A 25,087-nucleotide genomic window follows, 5' to 3' on the forward strand; every position below is an offset into this window, starting at 1 on the left:
ACACCATATAAGAGCTGGGGATATACAAAAAGAGGGACTCCCATTTACAGTATTTGCAAACTCCAGAATAAGGGTTTTAGGCGCTTTAGATAGAGAAAACGACGCCAAAAAAGAATGGCTCTAATTCTGCATTAAACAGGATTCGAAACACCATAATAGCATTTTCAACCTTTTCCAGGTTAGTGCTCTCCGTCTTCTGCAAGGTGTTGCACAACTCTTGATTAAGTGTGGCAGGTAGCCTAGAGATTAGAGCGTTGGGCCAGTAACCGAAAGTTTGCTAGATTGAATCCCCGAGCTGACAAGGTAAAAATCTGTCGTTCTGCCCCTGAACAAGGCACTTAACCCACTGTTCCTAGACCGTCATTGTAAATAAGAATTTGTTCTTAACTAACTTTAAAATAAAGGTTAAATAAAATGTTGTTTTTTTTAAAGTCATACTATGTCATGTTTCAGAACACCTTGGTGGCAGCTCAGTGACCACTAGTTTAACTGTTACAAAACACTTCATTTTAACAGTGCGCACATCAGTGTCCCCAGTTTCTTAGCACAAACCTAGATTCTGATCAACTGGGGAATAGCAATAAAATGTCACGGAGGGCAGAGAGGAAGAAAGAGAGAGAGAACAGCTGTTTTTTTTAAACGCCTAAATCACAATCCCACACTCAGCGAAAGAGAGAGACTGCCAAGGGCAGGGAGGGAGGGGGGAAAGGAGGGAGGGAGGAAGAGGGAGCACACAGAGAGCCCACTGTTAGAAGGAAGAAAGGCAGATTGAGTGTCAATGGACAGCGTAGGTAGATAGCCGAACAAATTGTGCAGATAAACCCAGCACAGAAGAACATTTGGGATAGAGCTAGAAAGAGAGATTACCACATTAGGATATTGAAGTACAGTAGAGTAGGATAGTGTTGTGGCTGAAGAGGCAACAGGCGATTGTGATAGCCAGGACAGAGCAGCCAACCCTGGGAAGATGCTGTGAGGACTCAGGACTAGAGCCAAGTAATGGAGGTTGAGACAGCCAGCAGGCAGACACGATTGGTCAGGTACAGCAATATGGCATCTTTATGATTCATTGAGAAATTAATATGAGATGGTATGTTGAGAACTCTTTCGAGTCTTAATTTGACCAACAACAACAAAAAAAACAGAATAGTCATATTTAATTCAGTTCAATTTCAAAAGCAGTTGTACGGTGCTTCTTTACTATAAAAAACTAAAATACAAACTTAAAATGTAACCAAATTAACTTTTATTATTATTAATGAACATATTGATATTTTGATCAAAAGTCACAGTGCACAATTCATTGTGGGAAATTAGTCATTGTAATATCAATAGATAAATGATAAACAGTCAATTAGACAGATAACACCTGTCCTTACTTATTGTATATCCATTGGTTGACTAAACAGGTCCTTGTGATTTTTGCCATTTTCTCAGTAAATCAAGTGATTCACTGGTTAATCTACAATGCCCTTATTGTATTGATATTGTGTTACAATACGTTTCCTACTGGTATTTTTATGAAGTAATCCATACTCTGTAGGAATTCCCAGTAAGGTAATCTGCGTTTTGAAATGTTATGTACTGTATAGTTGGCATTATATGACCCATTGTTTGTGGTTGAAATTTGTGACCATGGTACTGAACTTATTTTGAGCTAAGCTGAAAAACACTTGATATGTAACAATTGTGTTTAGCCATCAACTAGTTTGTTTGATAGGCTTCAGAGTCATACTACGTTATGCTGCCATCCAAAGTCATTTTTTTTCATTATAAAATCTTCATAAGTTAAGAGGGTCATCACTAGTGTGTTGAGTGTTGAAGGTCACGATTTTCGGACCTTGGTGAACACTGTCGGCATACAAATGTCTCCGTTAGTGAGATATTGTGTTTAGATGGAAAGAGATGATTTCCTTGCGTGATTTATTCAACATAATCGTTGTCGGCATTCTCATGATGCTCCCGGCTCCTTGAGCGCAAGACTACAAAGCCCACTCTGTGTGGTACACAAACACTCTGTTTGTCTTCGCTAGCGCTCTTTAGCATTTTCCATTTCTGTTCCCCAAGCTAGCAAGCGACCCCACCAGGTCAGAAGGAGATTCTCCAAATATTTCACTACACCCACATAAACCCTTGTTGGCTAGGGCCATCATCCCTGACAATGGCTTCTTGTTGTCTTCTCTTACTCCATGTCTCGTTTATTTGTAGTTTGTTGATAGTCGCGTAGATTAATAATGTTACCATTCGGAATAACTGGGGGCTCCCACGACAGTAGCTATGGAGCTTTCTAGCTTGTAACAGGATTCAGTAACAGTGACATAACAAAACACACACAAAACGGATGGATTTCCAATGACTTCATCCCTTCCTGCTTCCTTGCCTTCAACATGTTACCCCATCCCCCTGTCCACCCTTTTTTATATTCCTTTTTTCTGTCCTCCTCAGCAGTGCAGTCTAGTGCTGCCGTTTTGCGCTCCCCTCGCATGTCTCGCATACCATCTTTTCTTTCTGCGCCATATTGATTTTCACACACTCCCAGAGCCCCACCTGCTACCATGGCTAAGCAGCTGTCACCTGTCAGTTTCGCCATGGGACGGCAGGGCCTGTGAGGGCTCAGAATAGAACCCTGTGAGAGAGAGTTGGGGGAAAGGGTCGGGCAACTACACTACGGTACCCCCCCTCATAAGGAACAGATAGCGGATAACAGTTCGGTATGGATATGTGTTTGTTACATGTTACATTTTGTACTTGGTAGCAAATTGCATCGTTTTTTTGATGGGAATTAATTGGATGGGAGTAACACACTGTTTGGTTTGTGTAGTTGTATAGTTGTATGCAGTAGTGTGTTGGTAATGTTGGTTTGGTCTGGTGAGGCAAGGCCTGTTGAGTACACTCGTTGTTATTGAGAATCAAGTTTAGGCCTACTTATCGCCATTGACTGTTGCTGTTGATTTGTTACTTACCAGTGTTTGTGCTTGCTTGGTGTCTTCTGGTTGGTATTGCCACTGTCAGCTCTTCATAGAAAAGCTGTGTAGTACAAACCATTATGGGCCTCTTGCTGTTATGATCACAGTTAGCCTTTTTTTAGTATTGACTATGTAAAATTAGGCGTCAATGTATCATTCTTTCATGGCAAATCTTTCATACAGACACTGAAGTGCATGCATTTGTTAATCAATGTTTACCTTCCTAATCTCCTCTCCTCTCACTCATCTCCTCTTCCTCTTTTCTTCTCCTTCTCTCTTTCTCTCTTTCTCTCTCTCTCTCTCGCTCTCTGTCTCTCTCTCTCTGTCTCTCTCTCTCTCTCCGTCTTTTTCTCTCTTTCTCTCGCTCTCTCTCTCTCTCTGTGCCTCTGTCTCTCTCTCTCTCTCTCTCTCTGTCTCTCTGTCTCTCTCTCTCAATCTCTCTCTCTCTTGCTCTTGCTCTTGCTCTCTCTCTCTCTCTCTCTCTCTCTGTCTCTCTGTCTCTCTCTCTCAATTTCTCTCTCTCTTGCTCTTGCTCTCTCTCTCTCTCTCTCTGTCTCTGTCTCTGTCTCTCTCTCTCTCTCTCTCTCTCTCTCTCTCTCTCTCTCTCTCTCTCTCTCTCTCTCTCTATATATATATATATATATATATATATATATATATATATATATATATATATATATCTTTCTCACAGAATGGAGGACCAGGACAGAATGAGCCATGCCTCAAGTGTGGTCACAATCTCCTCTTTTCCTGTCAGAAGCAAGGTTTGTCTCTCCTGTCCTGAACCACCTCTACCTTTGCTTCGTTTTTGTTTAACAAGCTCAACGCTACCGAACATCATGAAGATCACCACTTACTGAGGTTATTTCATCGGCACAGTTATCAACGATCCTCTCTCAAACTCTTACAGGACGGTGATGACAGGGTACAAACGTTTGGGAAGAGATGTAGGGCGGCTAAGAGAGACCCCAACTGCCCCGTGGTGATAAGAGGTTGGCTCAATAAGAAGGTACTGTTCAGTAAACAGAACATCCTAGATCATGTTTGGATCACTGCAAGGTAGCAATTAAACAGGCATTGTATTGAATGTGGATGTAGGACTTTCGGTAACACTATATTAAAACTCATGAATAATCCATGAACGCTTGTTAATGTTTATTCATGCTTATAGCCGCTTCAAACGTGTTTCTACTTGTCATAAATGCTTACGAATTGTAAATCTTATAGTTCTTATAAATGCTTTGTCCCATGTAGGACAGCTCTGGGCTGAAACTGTGGAAGAGAAGATGGTTTGTCCTGTCTAACTACTGTTTATTCTACTACAAAGGCGAGCAAAGAATACTGTTGTCGTGTGTGTACCTTACATAAATAGTGCCGTTTTCTCCAGCTTTTTCCTCCAGCTTCTCTCATCTCTTTTTCTCTCTCGACACGTTCTCTTGCAGACAGCAGAGAAGAATCTGTTTTGGGTAGCATCCCACTACCTAGCTACAACATTCTCTTCTGCACACCGCGAGAATGCAAGAACAGAAAAAACACTTTCAAAGTAAGTAACCCAGTATACGTTCCACGTTTTCACTATTGCCGATACTCTATGTTCAGTATCTGTATGTGTTTATACTGTATACACAGTATATGTGTCTGTGCACACTGTTAAAGAATGTATTAATATGATATTAGGTGGTGCACCAGGGAATGCGGTCCTACTTCTTCAGTGCAGACACTCAGGAGGACATGCTGGGCTGGGTCAGAGCACTCAGTCAGTCCGCCTGTATGGAAGCAGACAGCTCCATCAGCAGGTACCTGTACAGAGCTCTATTGGACACTTCTTCATGTTTGGATTTCCTTAAATCAAACCTTTATGTAATAATAACAATAATAATAACACAGGACTCAGTTAGAACTGTATTTTATTTCATTATAAAGAGGATATAATCCGGTCATCATGCTCAACAACAAAAAATGGTGTAAATGTATTATCCTTCCTGTTCTCCGTTCTCTCAGGCGTTGCTCGAGTTATCAGGACTTCACGCAGATAGGTGGCAGCAGTGAGTCCGTGGATGTCCCTCATTCCCCCTCTCTCCGTGGTCCCCGTAGTGCTGCGCACACCAACACATCACAGAGGATTCCAAGTCAGGTCACCAGGGGGAGAATGGGGACGCCACATTCGGAACCAAGAGGGAGACGGAGCGTGCGACGAAGGTAGAACGGGAGGGTTTGCCAGCAGCCTCAGTGTCTAGACATCTGTCACCTGCCACTGTCTCTGTCACCAAACACATTTAGAAAGTCGCACGTTTATTCTGGGGGAATTGTCTAAGGGGGGTGGTGACTTCTGTGTATTCTGTGCTATTTTGTGTACTTAGCCCATCGCCCAGAACACCCAGTCCAATAGAATTTATCAGCAGAAGGAGAGACCGGACAGATGAGGATTCCCTCCCCTTCCATTCTGGTCCTAACACACCACCCAAGCCCACAGAATTCATGGGGACAGGTTCTTTGACCCCCAGAGGTCAATTGGGATCGCGACCCCACACACCAGTGGGGCGGGTTGATATTCGACCCCAGGAGGATCCTCCCATGACGCCACAGAGCCTGTGTTACGCCCCTGCGTCTCCCAAGATGGAGTTTCAATCCGCCCCCCACACTCCAGGGACTGAGAGATGGCAAACAATCAACAGGGTGAGGAGGACACGATTCATTGATTTGTAGTATTATTCTACGACAACACCTGGAAAGGTTTAGATGCCGGGTAGAGACTCAAATAATAGAAGGATTCAATGAGTACGTGGCGTGTTATTGTGACAAGGTAAAACTAAAATGTAGACAAGACAACATAATTAAAGAAGAAGTTAGTTAAGTTTGGGATTAACGTTGGGTTTTTAATGATTTAATTATCTCAATCTCCATGTTGACTTTTTCCCCCCCTAGCCCACGCCTGTATATTCCTCCCTCCACCATACTCCAAGCGGACGAAGAGCTTTAGGAAAGGTACAAAACAGTGTGAATATACACAGTGTGTACAGCAGAGCGTAATCCCCTTATGTACAGTACACAGTGCATTTGGGAACGTATTCAAACCCCTTGACTTTTCCCACATGTTATTACATTACAGCCTTATTCTAAAATGGATTGAATAAAAAAATAAAACCCTCATCAGTCTACACACAATACCTCATAATGGCAAAGCCAAAACAGGTTTTTAGAAATGTTTGCAAATGTAATTAAAAATAAAAAAAACAGAAATGCCTTATTTACGTAAGTATTCAGACCCTTTGCTATGAGACTCGACATTGAGCTCAGGTGCATCCTGTTTGCATTGGTCATCCTTGAGATGTTTCTACAACATGATTGGAGTCCACCTGTGGTAAATTCAATTGATTGGACATGATGTGGAAAGGCACACACCTGTCTATATTAAGTCCCACAGTTGACTACCATGAGGTCGATGGAATTGTCCGCAGAGCTCCAAGACAGGATTGTGTCGAGGCACAGATCTGGGGAAGGAGTACTAAAACATTTCTGCAGCATTGAAGGTCCCCAAGAACACAGTGGCCTCAATCATTCTTAAATGGTAGAAGTTTGGAACCACCAAGACTCTTCCTAGAGCTGGCCGCCCGGCCAAACTGCGCAATCGGGGGAGAAGGGCCTTGGTCAGGGAGGTGACCAAGAACCTGATGGTCACTCTGACAGAGCTCCAGAGTTCCTCTGTGGAGATGGGAGAATCTTTCAGAAGGACAACCATCTCTGCAGCACTCCACCAATCAGGCCTTTATGGTAGAGTGGCCAGACGAAAGCCAATCCTCAGTAAAAGGCACATGACAGCCCGCTTGGAAACAAGATTCTCTAGTCTGATGAAACCAAGATTGAACTCTTTGGCCTGAATGCCAAGCATCATGTCTGGAGGAAACCTGGCACCATCCCTACAGTGAATCATGGTGGTGGCAGCATCATGATGTGGGGATGTTTTTCAGTAGCAGGGACTGGGAGACTAGTCAGGATCGAGGGAAAGAGGAATTGGAGCAAAGTACAGAGAGATCCTTAATGAAAACCTGCTCCAGAGCTCTCAGGACCTCAGACTGGGTGAGAAGGTTCACTTCCCAACAGGACAACGACCCTAAGCACACAGCCAAGACAATGCAGGAGTGGCATTAGGACAAGTCTCTGAATGTCCTTGAGTGGCCCAGCCAGAGCCCGGACTTGAACCTAATCTAACATCTCTGGAGAGACCTGAAAATAACTGTGCAGCGACGATCCCCATCCAACCTGACAGAGCTTGAGAGGATCTGCAGAGAAGAATGGGAGAAACTCCCCAAATACAAGTCTGCCAAGCTTGTAGCACCATACCCAAGAAGACTCGAGGCTGTAATCGCTGCCAAAGTTGCTTCAACAATTGAGTAAAGGGTCTGAATACTTATGTAAATGTCATATTTCACTTTTTTTTAAATTTTGAATACACTTGCAAAAATGTCTAAGACATGTTTCTACTTTGTCATTATGGAGTATTGTGTGTAGATTGATGAGAAATAAATTGTATTTAATCCACTTTAGAATAAGGCTGTAACGTAGCAAAATGTGGAAAAAGTCAAAGGATCAGAATACTTTCCGAATGCACTGTACATCAACAAAGAATATACACTGTCTGTACACAGAGAGTTAATACATACCTACAGTATGTAATTGTAATAACATTATAATTCATCATAGTGCATTTATAGGAAAATAATTGTATAACTTGATTGTAAAACTTATTTGCATAATCATCATTATTAGCATGTAGATTTTCTATAATAAGCCATGTTATTGTATATTGCCTGTATATCACTTTATTCTTAATTACGTATTGTATTGTATATATTTTTGCCCTGTTTCTCTATTCAGAGCTACTCCACAGGGGGGAAAACAGACTTATTGCCCCCTTTGCCCCCAACTTCAAGAGTTCCCCATGCTCCTCACCCCCCACACCACCACCATCACCACCACCATCACCATCGCAGCCATATGTCTGTCTGTCTGCTACCGCCACCTATGGTACAACCCGTCTGTCTGTGGTCTGTCTGTCTGTGGTCTGTGTTTGACTAGCTTTTTATGTTGTTACTTGTTAATGTTGTGTTTTGTCTGTAGCACTTTAGATGACAATATACCATAGACTTGTAATTTAGTACCTGCACTGCTGATAAGTTATACCAATAATGGCACTTGACTTGCAGGTATTTAGGGGAACACTTACACGTTCAGTACTATTAAAGAGATAGTTATATACACTGCTCAAAAAAATAAAGGGAACACTTAAACAAAATGTAACTCTAAGTCAATCACACTTCTGTGAAATTAAACTGTCCACTTAGGAAGCAACACTGATTGACAATAAATTTCACATGCTGTTGTGCAAATGGAATAGACAATAGGTGGAAATTATAGGCAATTAGCAAGACACCCCCAATAAAGGAGTGGTTCTGCAGGTGGGGACCACAGACCACTTCTCAGTTCCTATGCTTCCTGGCTGATGTTTTGGTCACTTTTGAATGCTGGCGGTGCTTTCACTCTAGTGGTAGCATGAGAAGGAGTCTACAACCCACACAAGTGGCTCAGGTAGTGCAGCTCATCCAGGATGGCACATCAATGCGAGCTGTGGCAAGAAGGTTTGCTGTGTCTGTCAGCGTAGTGTCCAGAGCATGGAGGCGCTACCAGGAGACAGGCCAGTACATCAGGAGACGTGGAGGAGGTCGTAGGAGGGCAACAACCCAGCAGCAGGACCGCTACCTCCGCCTTTGTGCAAGGAGGAGCAGGAGAAGCACTGCCAGAGCCCTGCAAAATGACCTCCAGCAGGCCACAAATGTGCATGTGTCTGCTGAAACGGTCAGAAACAAACTCCATGAGGGTGGTATGAGGGCCCGACGTCCACAGGTGGGGGTTGTGCTTACAGCCCAACACCGTGCAGGACGTTTGGCATTTGCCAGAGAACACCAAGATTGGCAAATTCGCCACTGGCGCCCTGTGCTCTTCACAGATGAAAGCAGGTTCACACTGAGCACGTGACAGACGTGACAGAGTCTGGAGACGCCGTGGAGAACATTCTGCTGCCTGCAACATCCTCCAGCATGACCGGTTTGGCGGTGGGTCAGTCATGGTGTGGGGTGGCATTTCTTTGGGGGGCCGCACAGCCCTCCATGTGCTCGCCAGAGGTAGCCTGACTGCCATTAGGTACCGAGATGAGATCCTCAGACCCCTTGTGAGACCATATGCTGGTGCGGTTGGCCCTGGGTTCCTCCTAATGCAAGACAATGCTAGACCTCATGTGGCTGGAGTGTGTCAGCAGTTCCTGCAAGAGGAAGGCATTGATGCTATGGACTGGCCCGCCCGTTCCCCAGACCTGAATCCAATTGAGCACATCTGGGACATCATGTCTTGCTCCATCCACCAACCCCACATTGCACCACAGACTGTCCAGGAGTTGGCGGATGCTTTAGTCCAGGTCTGGGAGGAGATCCCTCAGGAGACTATCTGCCACCTCATCAGGAGCATGCCCAGGCGTTGTAGGGAGGTCATACAGGCACGTGGAGGCCACACACACTACTGAGCCTAATTTTGACTTGTTTTAAGGACATTACATTGGATCAGCCTGTAGTGTGGTTTTCCACTTTAATTTTGAGTGTGACTCCAAATCCAGACCTCCATGGGTTGATAAATTGGATTTCCATTGATTATTTTTGTGTGATTTTGTTGTCAGCACATTCAACTATGTAAAGAAAAAAGTATTTAATAAGTTTATTTCTTTCATTCAGATCTAGGATGTGTTGTTTAAGTGTTCCCCTTATTTTTTTGAGCAGTATATATTCCCCAGAGTCAGATGAACTAGTGGATACCATTTTTGCGCAATTGCTAATTTACGTGAAATAACTGGAGGTCTATGGAACAGCTAGCATCCTAGAGAGATGTTTGCCGTCTGTCCGTTCTGTTGTTGTCTAGCTACTGGCGAGTGAGTCCAATAACTGTAAACTGTCTTGTCTAGTGATAGCCTTTGTGTTCTGTATTTGTCTATTTTTTTAATCTCTGTTTGTCACATACGTTGTTTGACAATTATGTGTTTTCTGTTGTTTGTGCCACATGTAGCTAGCTACAGTTTTGGCAAAATGAGGCTGTCGTAGCTTCAGTGTGTTCAGATCAATGTGTTGTTGGTGATTATGAAATGAATTGCCTACTACACTCTGTTGAGGTCAAAGGTTATGTTTCAACACCATTACATTTCTGCAAAGTAGAATAATGGCAGTAGCCATACAGCCTGTTTTGTCATGCACTATAAAGCATGTATCAACGACTGTGGAGTTCATGGGCAAACTCATTTCATAATAATTGAACTTAGAGACAAACTATATCTGAACGTATATATCTTGTCTCAAAAATATTTCGATGTTTTGTGTAGCATTACGAGACGATGGCTCTACAAAACACAGAAAGAAAACACTCCCTCAAGCAAACTTGATTCAAACAGAAACATGTACACACAAACAAGGATATTCTTTACCCAAGATTCCCTTTTATTCAAGCTGGGAGTAAGCGCATTTGGGTGCGCTCACTTTCTAATGTACGCGCACACATTCCATTATTCACAAGGAACTCATACGTGATACCTTGTGCGATTTGGGATTCCATTTGAGTTATAGGAGGACGTGTATCAAAATCAGTATGAAAATCGAATTGGTTAGGTCACGAGCTGTCATCAACTCTCTGCTTACAGTCTTCCAAGCCCGAGCTGTTCAAAGAGCGAGAGACGCCGCCACCCGTCAGGCCTCTTGAGAGTGAAACAGATGTAAGAATATTTGTGAAATGCAGTCAATATATCCTTCGTATTGTTTCACTGATTTCTATATTGTATTTTTTCACTAATTGAACCATAGCCGCAGGGAGTAGAGGTGCTGACGAATCATAAAACGTTTTTTTTATTTTTTAAATGTATGTCCACAAAATGTGTAAACTAGGCTTTTATTACTCCTGTATTAGTGGAGAAAAATACTCGTCAGCACCTCCCTATCCCAATGTAAAAAAATATTCCTCAGCACCCCCCCACTCCATATTGAACTGTGTTTGATTGATTAACTGTTTTTTTTTATTGTGTTAGGCTGTGCTGACTAGACTGTGTGGGTGTGACAAGCTTCTCCAGTCTCTCTCTCTAGAGCTGGCCCATCTACAAGTTGACAAGGTCAGTACCTTCAGCTTACAGTTTCCTTTCCATAGCGTACACATTGTCCTCGCTTTTCTACTATACAACAATAGTGCAGATTGTTGTTATTCACTCAACACTTCACACACACGTTGTCTTGACTTCACTTCGACTTTGACTTGACTGTGTAGTCAATGGCTTAATCTGGTGACATTTTCCTTTGGAAGCTTCTACAATCCTTTCCTGTATTACGACGGTGTAGTATGTATTGTGCAAACTTTTTCCACGCATCCCGTCTCTCCCTCTCGTATAGGACAGTGTCCAGTGCGCCTTAGAGATGACCAGGCTGCAACTGGACGAGTGGAGGAACCAAGGACTCCGAGGACAGGAAGGCGCACTCACCCAGAAGGCTTTGCTCCAGGAAGAACTGGTCACTATCCGAGCAAGGATGTGTGACGTCTCATTGGTGATGGAACTGATACCTTTTTTTAAACTAATTGTTTATGGTTTTATAATGTACTAGTGTTGAACAAAAATGTTCATTGATGTCCATATCAGCAAGATCATATTATGAACCTAAACTTGATTTCATAACCCCTAATTGAAGTACATTTGTTGACCTTTTGGTACAGGAAATGGATAGAGTGTGGAGCCAGTATGAGAGGATGGAGAGCGAGCTGTCTGTGTTCCGATCACACCTGCAGCACGTCTGTAATTTCGGGATGCCACAAGTATAGACTCCTCAGTTTTGTCACACTTCACAGATTCTCTCGTTCTCTTATAACATTTATATTATTGCAATGTTCTTGAATTGGATACAGTACACTGCAACTCATAAAATGTTTCCCATACCCATAATGGTCGGTTTCACCCACATAAGGTATATATTCCTGACGGGTCCCCGCGACATTCTGAAACTCAATTTTTGTCCCCGTCCAGTTTTATTATTTCACAGTAATACAAAAAGCTGCTTTTAAACCAAACATTTTGGGAAAGATGAAATACACAATGATTGCCTGAGGATCTTCCTTCTTCTTTCCTGAGTTTTCCAATACATGTCTGATGCATTTCAGTCATTTTAACGCATACTTCATTCAGACTGAAATTTGCCAGAACCTGATTAGACAGATATTTGTGTTATTTATAAGGCCAGATTGAAAAAGTTTCATCAAACACATTTGTACACATTGTTTCGGATACCCCCAATGTGTCCTAAAATAGACAGTACAATAGTGTGACGGTCCATCTTATCACTATCATAAAAACAAATGTTAATTAATAGAGTAGTAATATAATACAGAAAATACGTAGTATTCAGAGGAATGTACTGTACTGCAGCATTGGAAAGGTCTGCCACACCTGGCTCTCACCATCCCTAAAAAGTGGTTATCAATCAAAGCCCTAATAAAGGTGCTTGTTAAACCTGATAGACCGACGTCGTCACAAAACGCAGGCTAAATCACAAGAACTCCTCCTTCCGAGCACATTATTTGATGATATGCTGAGGGTACGAAACTCGCCTAAATGTTGTTCTAAGGTGTTTCGATGGGTGTTTTTGAAGGGACCAAATAAAATGTCATCGTCACTTTTTTAAACTTCTAGTTTTCCATGTACCCTGAAAGAAGTCTATGGGGTCATCCACGGCTTTGTTTTGTTTCAAAAGCCACGGCTAACTTAGGGACAAAAAAATAGATAGGGGCAAGCTCACCGTGTTCACCGTTGCATGACCAAATCAACTCAAAGACTTGGTTTGACGTTACTTAGAATTGATTTGGCCTTTGTATTACCTTTGACCTAGTTCGGTCTTTCATCAATCATCAAAATTGTTAATATTATCACATTTCAATTACTCAATCAAATGTATTTATAAAGCCCTTTGTACATCAGCCGATGTCACAAAGTGCTGTACAGAAACTCAGCCTAAAACCCCAAACAGCAAGCAATGCAGGTGTAGAAGAAGTGAGCAGCATACCACCCTGCATACCACTGCTGGCTTGTTTCTGAAGCTAAGCAGGGATGGTCCTGGTCAGTCTCTGTATGAGAGACCAGATACTGCTGGAAGTGGTGTTGGAGGGCCAGTAGGAGGCACCCTTTCCTCTGGTCTAAAAAAAATATCCACATTCTACAGTGCAGTGTTTGGGTACACTGCCTCTGTGTAGGGTGCTGTCTTTCAGATGGGTTAAACAGGTGTCCTGACTCTCCGAGGTCATTAAAGATCCCATGGTGCTTACTGAAAGAGTAGGGCTGTTAACCCTGGTGTCCTGGCTACATTCCAAATTTGGCCCTCAAACCATTATGGTCACCTAATAATCCCCAGTTTGCAATTGGCTCATTCATCCCTGTAACTATTCCCCAGGTTGTTGCTGTAAATGAGAATGTGTTCTCAGTCAATTTACCTGGTAAAATAACGGAGAAATAAAATTTTGTACAAAAAAGAAGCACGGTGGCTAGGAAAAAGGCCAGAACCTAGGAAGAAACCTTAATTATTAAACATGTTTAATAATGATATCTTACAGGGCCACCGTAGATGCCCTGGAGTACACACACAGATATCACGGAGGGAGTTTCCCCTATTGCTAGATCTACAAAATGGAGTGCAAGTGGCCAATTTGGAACAAGGGTAGAAAATCAGGATGCAACCTATGTCTCTCTCTATACTCACCTCGTAGTTCGGATCAATCCACACATGCCCCTGTTCTCTTCCCTGATTGGTGTCTTGGAGCTCCTGGGGCAAAGGGGGGCGGGCCGGAGGCTCTTGATGAATGTAGCCATTTTTTTTTCAAAAAAAAAATATCTGGTTAGAAGGGCCATGGGTCATGTTAAATTGTGTAGAAAAACCAAAGTTCCTCTCCCCCCTGTCCCTCCTCAGGAGCAGTCCCAGGCCCAGAGAGAGCTGTGGATGATGGACGACATCCTCTCTGGTCTCAGGGTCAACAGGGATAACTTTCGGGTCCTGCTGGGCTTCCAGAGGCACACAGGTAACTGTCGGAAACACTCATACTTTGTCTGAACATTTCCTCATATTGCTCATGCTTAGGAATGAATAGGGCATGTACACATTGAAAGAGAGAGCAACCATAGGCAGATATATAGAGATACAGTGTACAGAATGGCTCTTGTATCAACTTATTCTCTTCACCTCGTGTGTGTCTTTTCTAAGTTCCCACAGGAGTATTCCAGAAGTCATCCTCCCACCCGGGGACCCCTGGATCTCCAACAGAGAGGATGCCGAGTGGATTGCCAACGGTACAGTACGACTACCATACTACAATACCAGTGCCCTAGTAGGTTACTATAGAGTTCTGTGGAATGATACAAATTCAGAGTGGGGTCTCTGCACGCTGTCAATATATCCAAAGGAATATTGGATAAGGCATATGATTCAATGTTCTTATAAGGGCGCTGTTGGTGGTTAATGATGTTTATGATTTTGTCAGGGGGTGGAATCAGAGCCTCCGGCCCGCCCCCCTTTGCCCCAGGAGCTCCAAGACACCAATCAGGGAAGCGAACAGGGGCATGTGTGGATTGATCCGAACTACGAGGTGAGTATAGAGAGAGACATAGGTTGCATCCTGATTTTCTACCCTTGTTCCAAATTGGCCACTTGCACTCCATTTTGTAGATCTAGCAATAGGGGAAACTCCCTCCGTGATATCTGTGTGTGTACTCCAGGGCATCTACGGTGGCCCTGTAGATCCATTGGACAGAAGAGGAAACAGCCAATCTGATCTCCATGGTGACAGGACACAGAGAGAGACATCAGGTAGCTAGTATGATATGGGGTTTATTACTATCAAGTACTTGAACTACCTATCTACGCTCTTAGAAACAAAAGGTGCTATCTAGAACCTAAAAGGGTTCTTTGGCTGTCCCCAATAGGAGAACCCTTTGAAGAAGCCTTTTGGGTTCTATGTAGAACCATTTCCACAGAGGGGTACTACCTGGAACCCAAAAGGGTTCTACCTGGAAGCAAAAAGGGTTCTCCTATGGGGACTAGCCGAAGAACACTTTTGGAACCATTTTTCTAAGAGTGTACCGGTATGATATAACTATGGCAAACAGCAGCATAGACTTAATGGTTACTTAATTGTCTTGGAGACAGTCGTCCCTTCTGATGGTGGTACATTGTACTGTATTTTCTTTGTCAGGTGTTCCTCATGTTATCAATTACTATTTCTTATACACTCCTTTTCCCTCCCTCCCTCGATCTCTGTCACCCACAGAATCTCAGTCTAGTTCAAGATGGTCCACACCAGACACCACAAATAAAGTAAGATTGTCTAATTAATCTACGTCTCCACCATCTGCACCTTTTTCAAAAGCAAAGCACTTGATGGAATACGAATACAGTAACTGAAAGGTTTAAAAATATATATTTCCTTTCAGTCAAAGCCAAATTCAAAAACGATGTAGCAAGTTGACTCTTACTGTCATGAGTTTTGCCCTGGAGGTAGGTCTGGGTGGTTTATGCTTGATGTGCCAGCTGCAAAGTCAAAATGGGCGACATCGAAGAATTCATGAAAACAAAAATTACATTTTATCTTAATATAAGGTTAGGCATTACGGTTAGCAGTGTTTCTCTCTCTCTCTCTCTCTCTCTTCCTCAAACACACACACACACACAATATCACAGATTTTCTATTAGCACTATTACTGATGCATGCTCTGGCATTCTCAGTCGTTCCCGGCAACCAGTCATGACTTCTGTGCATTGGAGTCGTACACGTTGTACTAAAGCATCCTTTTTTTTACCCTCAGAAGGGAAGGATGAGTGAAGAGGAGCAGATTGAGAGGATGAGGAGACACCAGGAAAGGGTAGCCAGTCGGAGGAAACCGCCCATGTCCGGTCCCACCAGCCAAACCCAGTATCAAAGTTCAGAACCGAAAGAAGAGGTTGGTTCTATGAGGATTAGTGTGTAATGGATTTATGTATGATCCGTTATGTATGTGAACCTATGATCCAACGTTGTATGGATATGTACAATGCGCTGAGTATACCAAACATTAAGGAACACCTTCCTAATATTGAGTTGTACTCCCCCCCCCCTTTTTTCCCTCAGAACAGCCTCAATTCATCTAGGCATGGGCTCTACAAGGTGTCGAAAGTGTTCCACAGGGATGCTGGCCCATGTTGACTCCAATGCTTCCCACAGTTGTGTCAAGTTGGCCGTTGAACGGTGGACCATTCTTGACACACACAGGAAAACTGTTGAGTGGGGAAAACCCAGCAGCGTTGTAGTTCTTGACACAAACCGGGCGCCTGGCACTTACTATCAGACACTTACATTTTGTCTTGCCCATTTTCCCTCTGAGTGGCACATATACACAATCCATGTCTTAATTGTCTCAACGCTTAAAATCCTTCTTTAACCTGTGTCCCCCCCCCCCCCCCTTCATTTACACTGACTGAAGTGGATTTCACAAGGGACATCGATAAGGGATCATAGCTTTCACCTGGATTCACCTGGTCAGTCTGTCATGGAAAGAGACTGTTCTTAATGTTTTGTGTACTCAGTGTACACATACTGTATGTTAATATTAAGTTTCATTCCAAGACGCTATATATCCATAGAATTAAAATAAAATAAAATAATCAGTAATGTGAGATCTGTGTGTAAAACATTTACATTTGACATTTTAGTTATTTTGCAGACTCTCTTATCCGAAGCGAATTACAGTTAGTGCATTGATTTTAAGATAGCTAGGTGAGACAACCACATACAGTGCCTTCAGAAAGTATTCACACCCCTTGACTTTTTTCACATTTAGTTGTGTTACAGCCTGAATTTAAAATGTATTACATTTAGATTTTGTGTCACTGACCTACACTCAATAACCCATAAGTGGAATTATGTTTTTAGAAATTATTTTATTTTTATAAAAAATTAAACGCTAAAATGTCTTGAGTCAATAAGTATTCAACTCCCTTGTTATGGAAAGCCTAAATAAATTCAGGAGTAAAAATTTGCTTAACAAGTCACATAAGTTGCATGGACTGCAATGTCCCTCAGTCAAGCAGTGAATTTCAAACATTGTTTCAACCGCAAAGACCAGGTAGATTTTCCAAAGCCTCGCATAGAAGTGCACCTATTGGTAGACGGGTAAAAATAAAAAAGCAGACATTGAATATCCCTTTGAGGATGGTGAAGTTATTAATTACACTTTGGATGGTGTATCATCACACCCAGTCACTACAAAGATACAGGCGTCCTTCCTAACTCAGTTACCAGAGAGGATGGAAACCACTCTAAGATTTCACCATGAGGCCAATGGTGACTTTAAAACAGTTACAGAGTTTAACTGCTGTGATAGGAGAACTGAGGATGGATCAACAACACTGTAGTTACTCCACAATACTAACCTAAATGACAGAGTGGAAAGAAGGATGCCTGTAGAGAATAATAATACTCCAAACCATGCATCCTGTTTGCAATAAGGCACTAATGGAAAACTACAAAAAATGTGGTAAAGAAATTAACTTTATTTCCTGAATATAAAGTGTTATGTTCGGGGCAAATCCAACACAACACATCACTGAGTACCACTCTTCATATTTTCAAGCATGGTGGTGGCTGCATCATGTTATGGGTATGCTTGTCATCGGCAAGGACTATGGATATTTGGGGGGCATAAAAAAAAACAGAATGGCCTTCCGAGTGACTGCAGGGGTCCAATTTGACAGAGCTTGAACAATATCGTACAATCCTGGTATGCGAAGCTCTTAGGGACTTACCCAAAAAGACTCACCGCTGTAATCGCTGCCAAAGATGATTCTAACATGTATTGACTCAGTGATGTGAATACTTATGTAAATAAGATATTTCATTTTCAATACAATTTAAAACAATTCTAAAAACATGTTTTCACTTTGTGGTTATGGGGCATTGTGTATAGATTGCAGAGAACATTTTTGATTTAATCAATTTTGAATTCAGGCTGTAACACAACAAAATGTGGAATAAGTCAAGGTGTATGAATACTTTCTGAAGGCACTGTGTCAAATATACAGTATACAAACATTCCATTCCAGCTAAACAATGGATGTGTAGAGTTTTGCAAAAAAAAAATGTTTTAATCAATGAATAAAAAATCTTAGAACAGTAATATTTTACACACACATGAAGGTACCATAAGCAATCCTTTCGAGTGAAAAAACACATGTGACAAACTTGTGAATAATATTTGGAAATAAACTTCATATATGTATATATGCAGGCCTATACAGTGGGGGGGGAAGTATTTGATCCCCTGCTGATTTTGTACGTTTGCCCACTGATAAAGAAAGGATCAGTCTATAATATTAATGGTAGGTCTATTTGAACAATGAGAGACAGAATAACAACAAAAATATCGAGAAAAACGCATGTCAAAAATGTTATAAATTGATTTGCATTTTAATGAGGGAAATGAGTATTTGACCCCTTCTCAATCAGAAAGATTTCTGGCTCCCAGGTGTCTTTTATACAGGTAACAAGCTGAGATTAGGAGCACACTCTTAAAGGGAGTGCTCCTAACCGCAGCTTGTTACCTGTAAAAAAGACACCTGTCCACAGAAGCAATCAATCAGATTCCAAACTCTCCACCATGGCCAAGACCAAAGAGCTCTCCAAAGATGTCAGGGACAAGATTGTAGACCTACACAAGGCTGGAATGGGCTACAAGACCATCACCAAGCAGCTTGGTGAGAAGGTGACAACATTTGGTGCGATTATTCGCAAATGGAAGAAACACAAAAGAACTGTCAAGATCCCTCAGCCTGCAAGATCTCACCTCGTGGGGTGGCAATGATCATGAGAACGGTGAGGAATCAGCCCAGAACTACACGGGAGGATCTTGTCAATGATCTCAAGGCAGCTGGGACCATAGTCACCAAGAAAACAATTGGTAACACACTACGCCGTGAAGGACTGAAATCCTGCAGCGCCCGCAAGGTCCCCCTGCTCAAGAATACATATACATGCCCGTCTGAAGTTTGCCAATGAACATCTGAATGATTCAGAGGACAACTGGTGAAAGTGTTGTGGTCAGATGAGACCAAAATGGAGCTCTTTGACATCAACTCAACTCACCGTGTTTGGAGGAGGAGGAATGCTGCCTATGACCCCAAGAACACCATCTCCACCGTCAAACATGGTGGTGGAAACATTATGCTTTGGGGGTGTTTTTCTGCTAAGGGGACAGGACAACTTCACCGCATCATTTGACGGGGCCATGTACTGTCAAATCTTGGGTGAGAACCTCCTTCCCTCAGCCAGGGCATTGAACATGGGTCGTGGATGGGTATTCCAGCATGACAATGACCCAAAACACACGGCCAAGGCAACAAAGGAGTGGCTCAAGAAGAAGCACATTAAGGTCCTGGAGTGGCCTAGCCAGTCTCCAGACCTTAATCCCATAGAAAATCTGTGAAGGGAGCTGAATGTTCGAGTTGCCAAACGTCAGCCTCGAAACCTTAATGACTTGAAGAAGATCTGCAAAGATGAGTGGGACAAAATCCCTCCTGAGATGTGTGCAAATCTGGTGGCCAACTACAAGAAACGTCTGACCTCTGTGACTGCTAACAAGGGTTTTGCCACCAAGTACTAAATCATGTTTTGCAGAGGGGTCAAATAATTATTTCCCTCATTAAAATGCAAATCATTTTATAACATTTTTGACATGCGTTTTTCTGGATTTTTTTGTTGTTATTCTGTCTCTCACTGTTCAAATAAACCTACCATTAAAATTATAGACTGATCATTTCTTTGTAAGTGGGCAAACGTACAAAATCAGCAGGGGATCAAATACTTTTTTCCTCCACTGTACATGTGAGTGAGTAATTTTTTTGTTTTAGGCCCCCTTTCCTCTGAGGGTGACTAGAGTCCTCACAGCCGTCTTGCCGTCCTCTCTGGTTGCCCGACGCGTTTCTGTCGAGGACCCCCCTCCCGAGCTGGCCACTCCGCTGCCTGAGCAGATTCCTCCAGGAAGACTGACAGAGCAAAGCAAGCAAATACTCCAGAAAGCGCCTAGAAGGCAGTTATTCGAGATGCCTGATAAAAATTCCAATTGGTCCCAGGCAGAGATGAGAGAGATGAGCCAGGAGCAGCCGCCGGCCAAACGGTTGGCTAAGGCTCTACAGGAGCTAGCTTCAGCGAGGCAAGAGCAGAACTCCTATGGGCTCAATGCAACCAGGGCCCAGCAGAGCCACAATGTCACCACCAGATCCTCCAGAGAGGACCCCTGGAAAGAGGCGTCCAACACAGAGTCTGCTGTGGAGGCCCTGAGGCCCCAGCAGGGTCGTGACCGGGCCGTTGTGGGCAATGGGGGTGTGGCCTCTAATGGAGGCGGGGCCTCTGATCCCAGGGTAAGAAAGGAGGATGGGGGTCATGACACTACAAGAGAAGTGTTGGGAGGATGTCAGAGGGAGGAAGAGAAGGTGAGATGAGTACAGTTCATTTCATCTCATCTCTTATTTCAGTTATGAAACACGAGTCACATTCTAATAAAGGCTTTTTACAAACTAATTAGCCAGTGATCGCCAAACAACTGTGACACCACAGGAGGCTGGTGGCACCTTAATTGGAGAGGACGGGCTCGTGGTAATGGCCGGAGCGGAACGGTATCAAATACATCAAACACATGGTTTCCATGGTTCCCAGGTGTTTGATGCCATTCCATTCACTCCGTTCCGGACGTTATTATGAGCCGTCATCCCCTCAGCAGCTTCCGGTGTGTGACATTAGGTCATCCCTAATGACAGTTTCACCTTTTACTATTGTACAGTTAATAAGCATGCCACATATCTCAAAGTCACAATTTGGAAGATTTCCTTCTGTTCAACTGCAATTTCAAGTAATGATATAATGATATACACCCATTGATTCCGAAAGAATATAACTTATGGATGCCTCATGAAATACAGACAAAGACTCAGGATTGTGGCTTTCATGTCACAGGTTGAGGGACACGCCACTCTCCTAACATCTGCCCCGGACTCTGACCTCTGCCTCACCCCTGAGCAGAGAGAGGCCAAACTGAGACGTGTGGAGAGGATCAGGGAGAGAGTCATCCGGAGGTGGGGTTCATTGTGTGTGTGTGTGTGTGTGTGTGTGTGTGTGTGTGTGTGTGTGTGTGTGTGTGTGTGTGTGTGTGTGTGTGTGTGTGTGTGTGTGTGTGTGTGGGTGGGTGTGTGTGTGTGTCTGTTTATGCTGGGTTATGATGAATCCCTTCTGTGACAGCTCAGTGTGTTTCACTATGTAGAGAGACACTTATTAGAAGGGATATCAATTACTCTATATATAATACTGTACATAGATAGATTGCAATGGAGGCTCGTGGGGGGAGCTATGGGAGGATGGGGGGTAATTGTAATGGCTGGAATAGAATAAATGTAACGGTATTAAACACATTAAACACATGGAAGCCACGTTTGACTCTCTTCCATTTACTCCATTCCAGCCATTACAGTGAGCCGGTCCTCCTATAGCTCCTCCCACCAGCCTCCACTGATAGATTGTGTATACCTGTCTCTGTGTTGCTATATGTTCTTGTCATGTGTTTTTCTTATGAGTTTGCATGCATCTACGAATCTAGCTTTAATCTCAGGGCTTTCCTTCCACCTCCTCTTTTTGTCCCTCTGCCTCCCTGTGCCTCTCTCTCTTTCCCTCCCCCTCTCTCTCTCTCTCTCTCTCTCCCTCTGAATCTCCTCCCCTCTCTCACTTAGTGCAGTCAGAGAGAGTGCCGTGGTGCCCGGACATCCACTGACCAGGATGGAGAGACAGGAGCTCCACAACACCCCTTCTACACAGAAGACCTATGACAAGGCCAGAAAGAGCCGGGAGACGCCAGGTAAGGGAAAGGGGGGGATACGTAGTCAGTTGTACAACTGAATGCATTCAGCTGAAATGTGTCTTCCGCATTTAACCCAACCCCTCTGAATCACTCATAATGCCTAAGTACAAACACACATGCTGGCTTGATGTGATAGAGTTATTTTGATAAATGCATGCTGAAAGTTCTGCTACGTTGCTCTCGGTAATTATACAGTCAACGCTCTTCTACTGTCAGAGAATCACACCAATTCCAGAAATGTTTGTACTTTTCAGTTTCTGGGCCTTATGAGGATGTCTGCGGAGGCTGGTGTCATAGTGACGGGAGGGTTCTACGTAGTAACAGGACAGTAGAACCTCCGACCCCTGGAGAGAAACCTCTTTATGAAGATGAGGGGAAGGGGCATATAAAAGGTCATGAGGGTCATATTGGGAACAAAACACAGCACAAAGGTCACGGTGACAGAAAGGGTATCATGAAATGTAAAAAAGAAAAGGAACCATCCACTTCCTCCAATAAGATCTCCTCGATGACTGTATACCAAACTGATGGAGGCCTGCAATTCAAGAGGTGCGAAGACAAAGAACAGGAAGAAGACCAAAAGGAACTCTTATCCTATCACGTTGAAAGCAGTTCTCTGTCCACCAATCTGAAAGCAGAATGGTTCCTCTCAACCAATCAGTGGCGAGAGTTCATACCTTTACGGGACCACGGAATAGAGTCATTGTGCCAAAAGGAAACCTTGAATGTGGACAATGATCCAACATCTCACGATGCAGGAACTGATTCCAACGGTGACACATTTTCTGTAAGTGAAAGTTTAGAGAAAATGTTGGAAAATCATTCACTCTTCTATAAAATCACAAGCGACATCAATCTGTCAGACACGGACATTACAATGACTGATGGACGATCAGTATCCAATCAGGGAGAAGAGATTGAGGGGGCAACCAATGAGATTTCAACAGCAGATGAAGTGACCTATAGGGTGGTGAGACCAACAGACCAACAAATCGAAGGTTGCCGCCCTTCAGAATCCTCCACAAGTCATGGTACAGCCACAGACGATAGTGGAGACATCACTACAACCAATGAGCAGCAAGATTTAACATCTAAGGACCGGAACGAATCACTATCTGCCAATCAAACATCACGCGTCTCATCCAAACCAGGACATGACCTATGCATCTATGAAGAGATACAGGACAATGACGCTTTGCCCAAAGCGACAGAGGAACCCAGTCAGGAGAGTCAAGGGAAAATCATGCAAAGTCAGGAATCGAGGAAACCTAATCCCGAATCGTTGAATCATCCCGAATCAGAACAGGCCCCCTTTATGGATATGTGTGGAAGGGCAGAAACCGGACAAGAGAATTGTGGAACAGTAGATATGAAGGTAGAACAGGAGGGAACTGGAGAGTTGAAGGTGGCCAATAGCAGTTTAAGTGGAGAGAGAAACGACGCGGTCCAAAAAAGACGTGGCCTATCCAAAACCAATTCGCTAGGCCTATACGAGGAGGAAATGACGGATCGAAGTGCCTCATTTGGCAGAGGCAGAGTAACAGTACTGCGGACAAGTTTATAGAGGGACTACAAAAATGGAGGATGACAAGGAAGGTGTAGTACAATAGAGACTTGAGTGAGCAAGATGGGGGGGGGGGGTATGAAAGTGATAGAGAGAAATCGTGTATTGAGGAGAAGAAAAGAGAGATATCTGGGAAAGGAGAATGATGATGATGTTTACCAATGAAAACAGTTAAACATCTAAAGTTATTTTCAATGTTATGTCCTGGAAAAGTGAATGAAATCGATGATCAGGATATGCTGCCAACAGAAAATGGAATTCACCATAAGACCTGGATATGCGTGTATACTGTGATCATATGCAGTATGAATACAATGTAGGGTACAGTACTAGCAATAAACTAATGCACAGTGCATGTCAAAAGGCCCGAGGTTACAGTTATTCCACCCAGTTTACATATCTAACACTGAGCAAATATAACCCTACGTATCACAGTTGGATGGTTGTTCATTGTTCACCAATAACACGTATTATTGTTCTCACTATATAACATGAACTGTGCTCGCGTTTTGTATCTCAAATGTCCTAATTAATAAACATATGTCCGGCATTACCATATGTTGCACTAAGGCTGTATTATTAGAACATTACGAATATGTATGACATATTTCCTCTCGTTTCATCAATAGCGCTTTCTTTCCTCAACGCTGGTCCTCTAGTCTGCTGCTCCTCTGATTAACTCTTCTCTGACCAGGCATAACGCAGAATTGAACTGGGTTTTTAATAATGCCTTTGTCACTTTAAATCCTAGCTGTGTCTCAGTCGATGACATCATTGTCTGAGAACACATTACATCACCTCTTTCTGGGCTTCCTCGCTCTTAAAGACAGCCCTACCTTCTGTTTGGACTCTGCCTAACTCAACCCAGCTTATCTGTTGCCCTGAGATATGCTATCAATATCTTCATAAATGTATATGTCAAACAGTGTCTTGTTTATTTATTTATTTGAAAGAACATGCATGGAAATTGAATATAGGCTAGTATACTGTATATACATAGTATATGGTTCTACTCACACGTCGACATATCCATAAAACAACATGATAAATGTACAAGCTGCTCACTTGATGTAATAAACATATAATAGCATTCTTGTCATATTGTGTTGTCTGTATTGGTTTTCTTACCATACTCAGCACGGAATGGATAGTTTCACATGCTTTTGTGCCATGTAGGTCTTAAAATAAAAAAGACTTCCTCCTGCGTAATATTAGTAACATAAATATGTGTCATCTAATTTCATTGCTGTTCAAAGAACTGGCCGGTCAGATCAAGACACAAACAACTATTTAGAAATTCTGTTACATGTCCACTCTGAGATAGTTTTGGTTGGTGTAGTGAGTGAAAATACAAACATCATGGCCTACGTTCAAAACTAAAATAGTTGTTTGTGTGAGTAGCATATAGCTTTTGATGTTTTGCACTGCACCTCCTCATTCCTGTGGCCTAATTCTGATAAGGTAACACCATCACAAAAAGGACTTATCTGGCCGCAGTCAAATCGTGCACATTTGTAACACATTTGTAACATAGATGATATGTGTCTAAGAAGGGCTATAAACTATATGCTA

General features: G+C 42.9%; 1 protein-coding gene and 1 long non-coding RNA gene across 6 annotated transcripts in view; one reads left to right on the top strand and one right to left on the bottom strand.

The window, feature by feature from the left end:
• LOC115160251 (uncharacterized) overlaps positions 1-3,218 on the bottom strand; it is a 38,274-nt gene extending 35,056 nt beyond the window's left edge. Inside the window, exons 1-2 of the long non-coding RNA XR_003869054.1 lie at positions 3,186-3,218; positions 2,964-3,027 (exon numbers count right to left, since the gene is read on the bottom strand). This is a non-coding gene — a long non-coding RNA (uncharacterized LOC115160251). The remainder of the gene's footprint in view (positions 1-2,963; positions 3,028-3,185) is intronic.
• Positions 757-24,616, top strand: plekha4 (pleckstrin homology domain containing A4). Of its 5 annotated transcripts, none has more exons than XM_029710604.1 (24): positions 757-1,040; positions 3,658-3,730; positions 3,877-3,975; positions 4,221-4,293; positions 4,409-4,509; positions 4,644-4,762; positions 4,968-5,165; positions 5,327-5,642; positions 5,892-5,951; positions 7,842-7,991; positions 10,699-10,770; positions 11,080-11,160; positions 11,435-11,587; positions 11,754-11,852; positions 13,991-14,099; positions 14,282-14,367; positions 14,559-14,663; positions 14,794-14,884; positions 15,345-15,391; positions 15,880-16,014; positions 19,955-20,536; positions 21,057-21,175; positions 21,829-21,948; positions 22,206-22,306. In XM_029710604.1, exons 1-23 carry the CDS (start codon positions 1,000-1,002, stop codon positions 21,917-21,919), a joined length of 3,000 nt encoding a protein of 999 aa, XP_029566464.1. In that variant the 5' UTR covers positions 757-999; the 3' UTR covers positions 21,920-21,948; positions 22,206-22,306. The 5 variants fall into 5 exon arrangements, with proteins under 5 accessions (XP_029566464.1, XP_029566454.1, XP_029566436.1 ...); XM_029710594.1 differs by having other exon boundaries at positions 760-1,040; positions 19,955-20,464; positions 21,824-21,948; positions 22,206-24,616; XM_029710576.1 differs by having other exon boundaries at positions 761-1,040; positions 21,824-21,948; positions 22,206-24,616.
• The last annotated feature ends 471 nt before the right edge of the window (positions 24,617-25,087 follow it).

Source organism: Salmo trutta, chromosome 2, assembly GCF_901001165.1.
Source record: "Salmo trutta chromosome 2, fSalTru1.1, whole genome shotgun sequence".
Lineage (NCBI taxonomy): Eukaryota > Metazoa > Chordata > Actinopteri > Salmoniformes > Salmonidae > Salmo > Salmo trutta.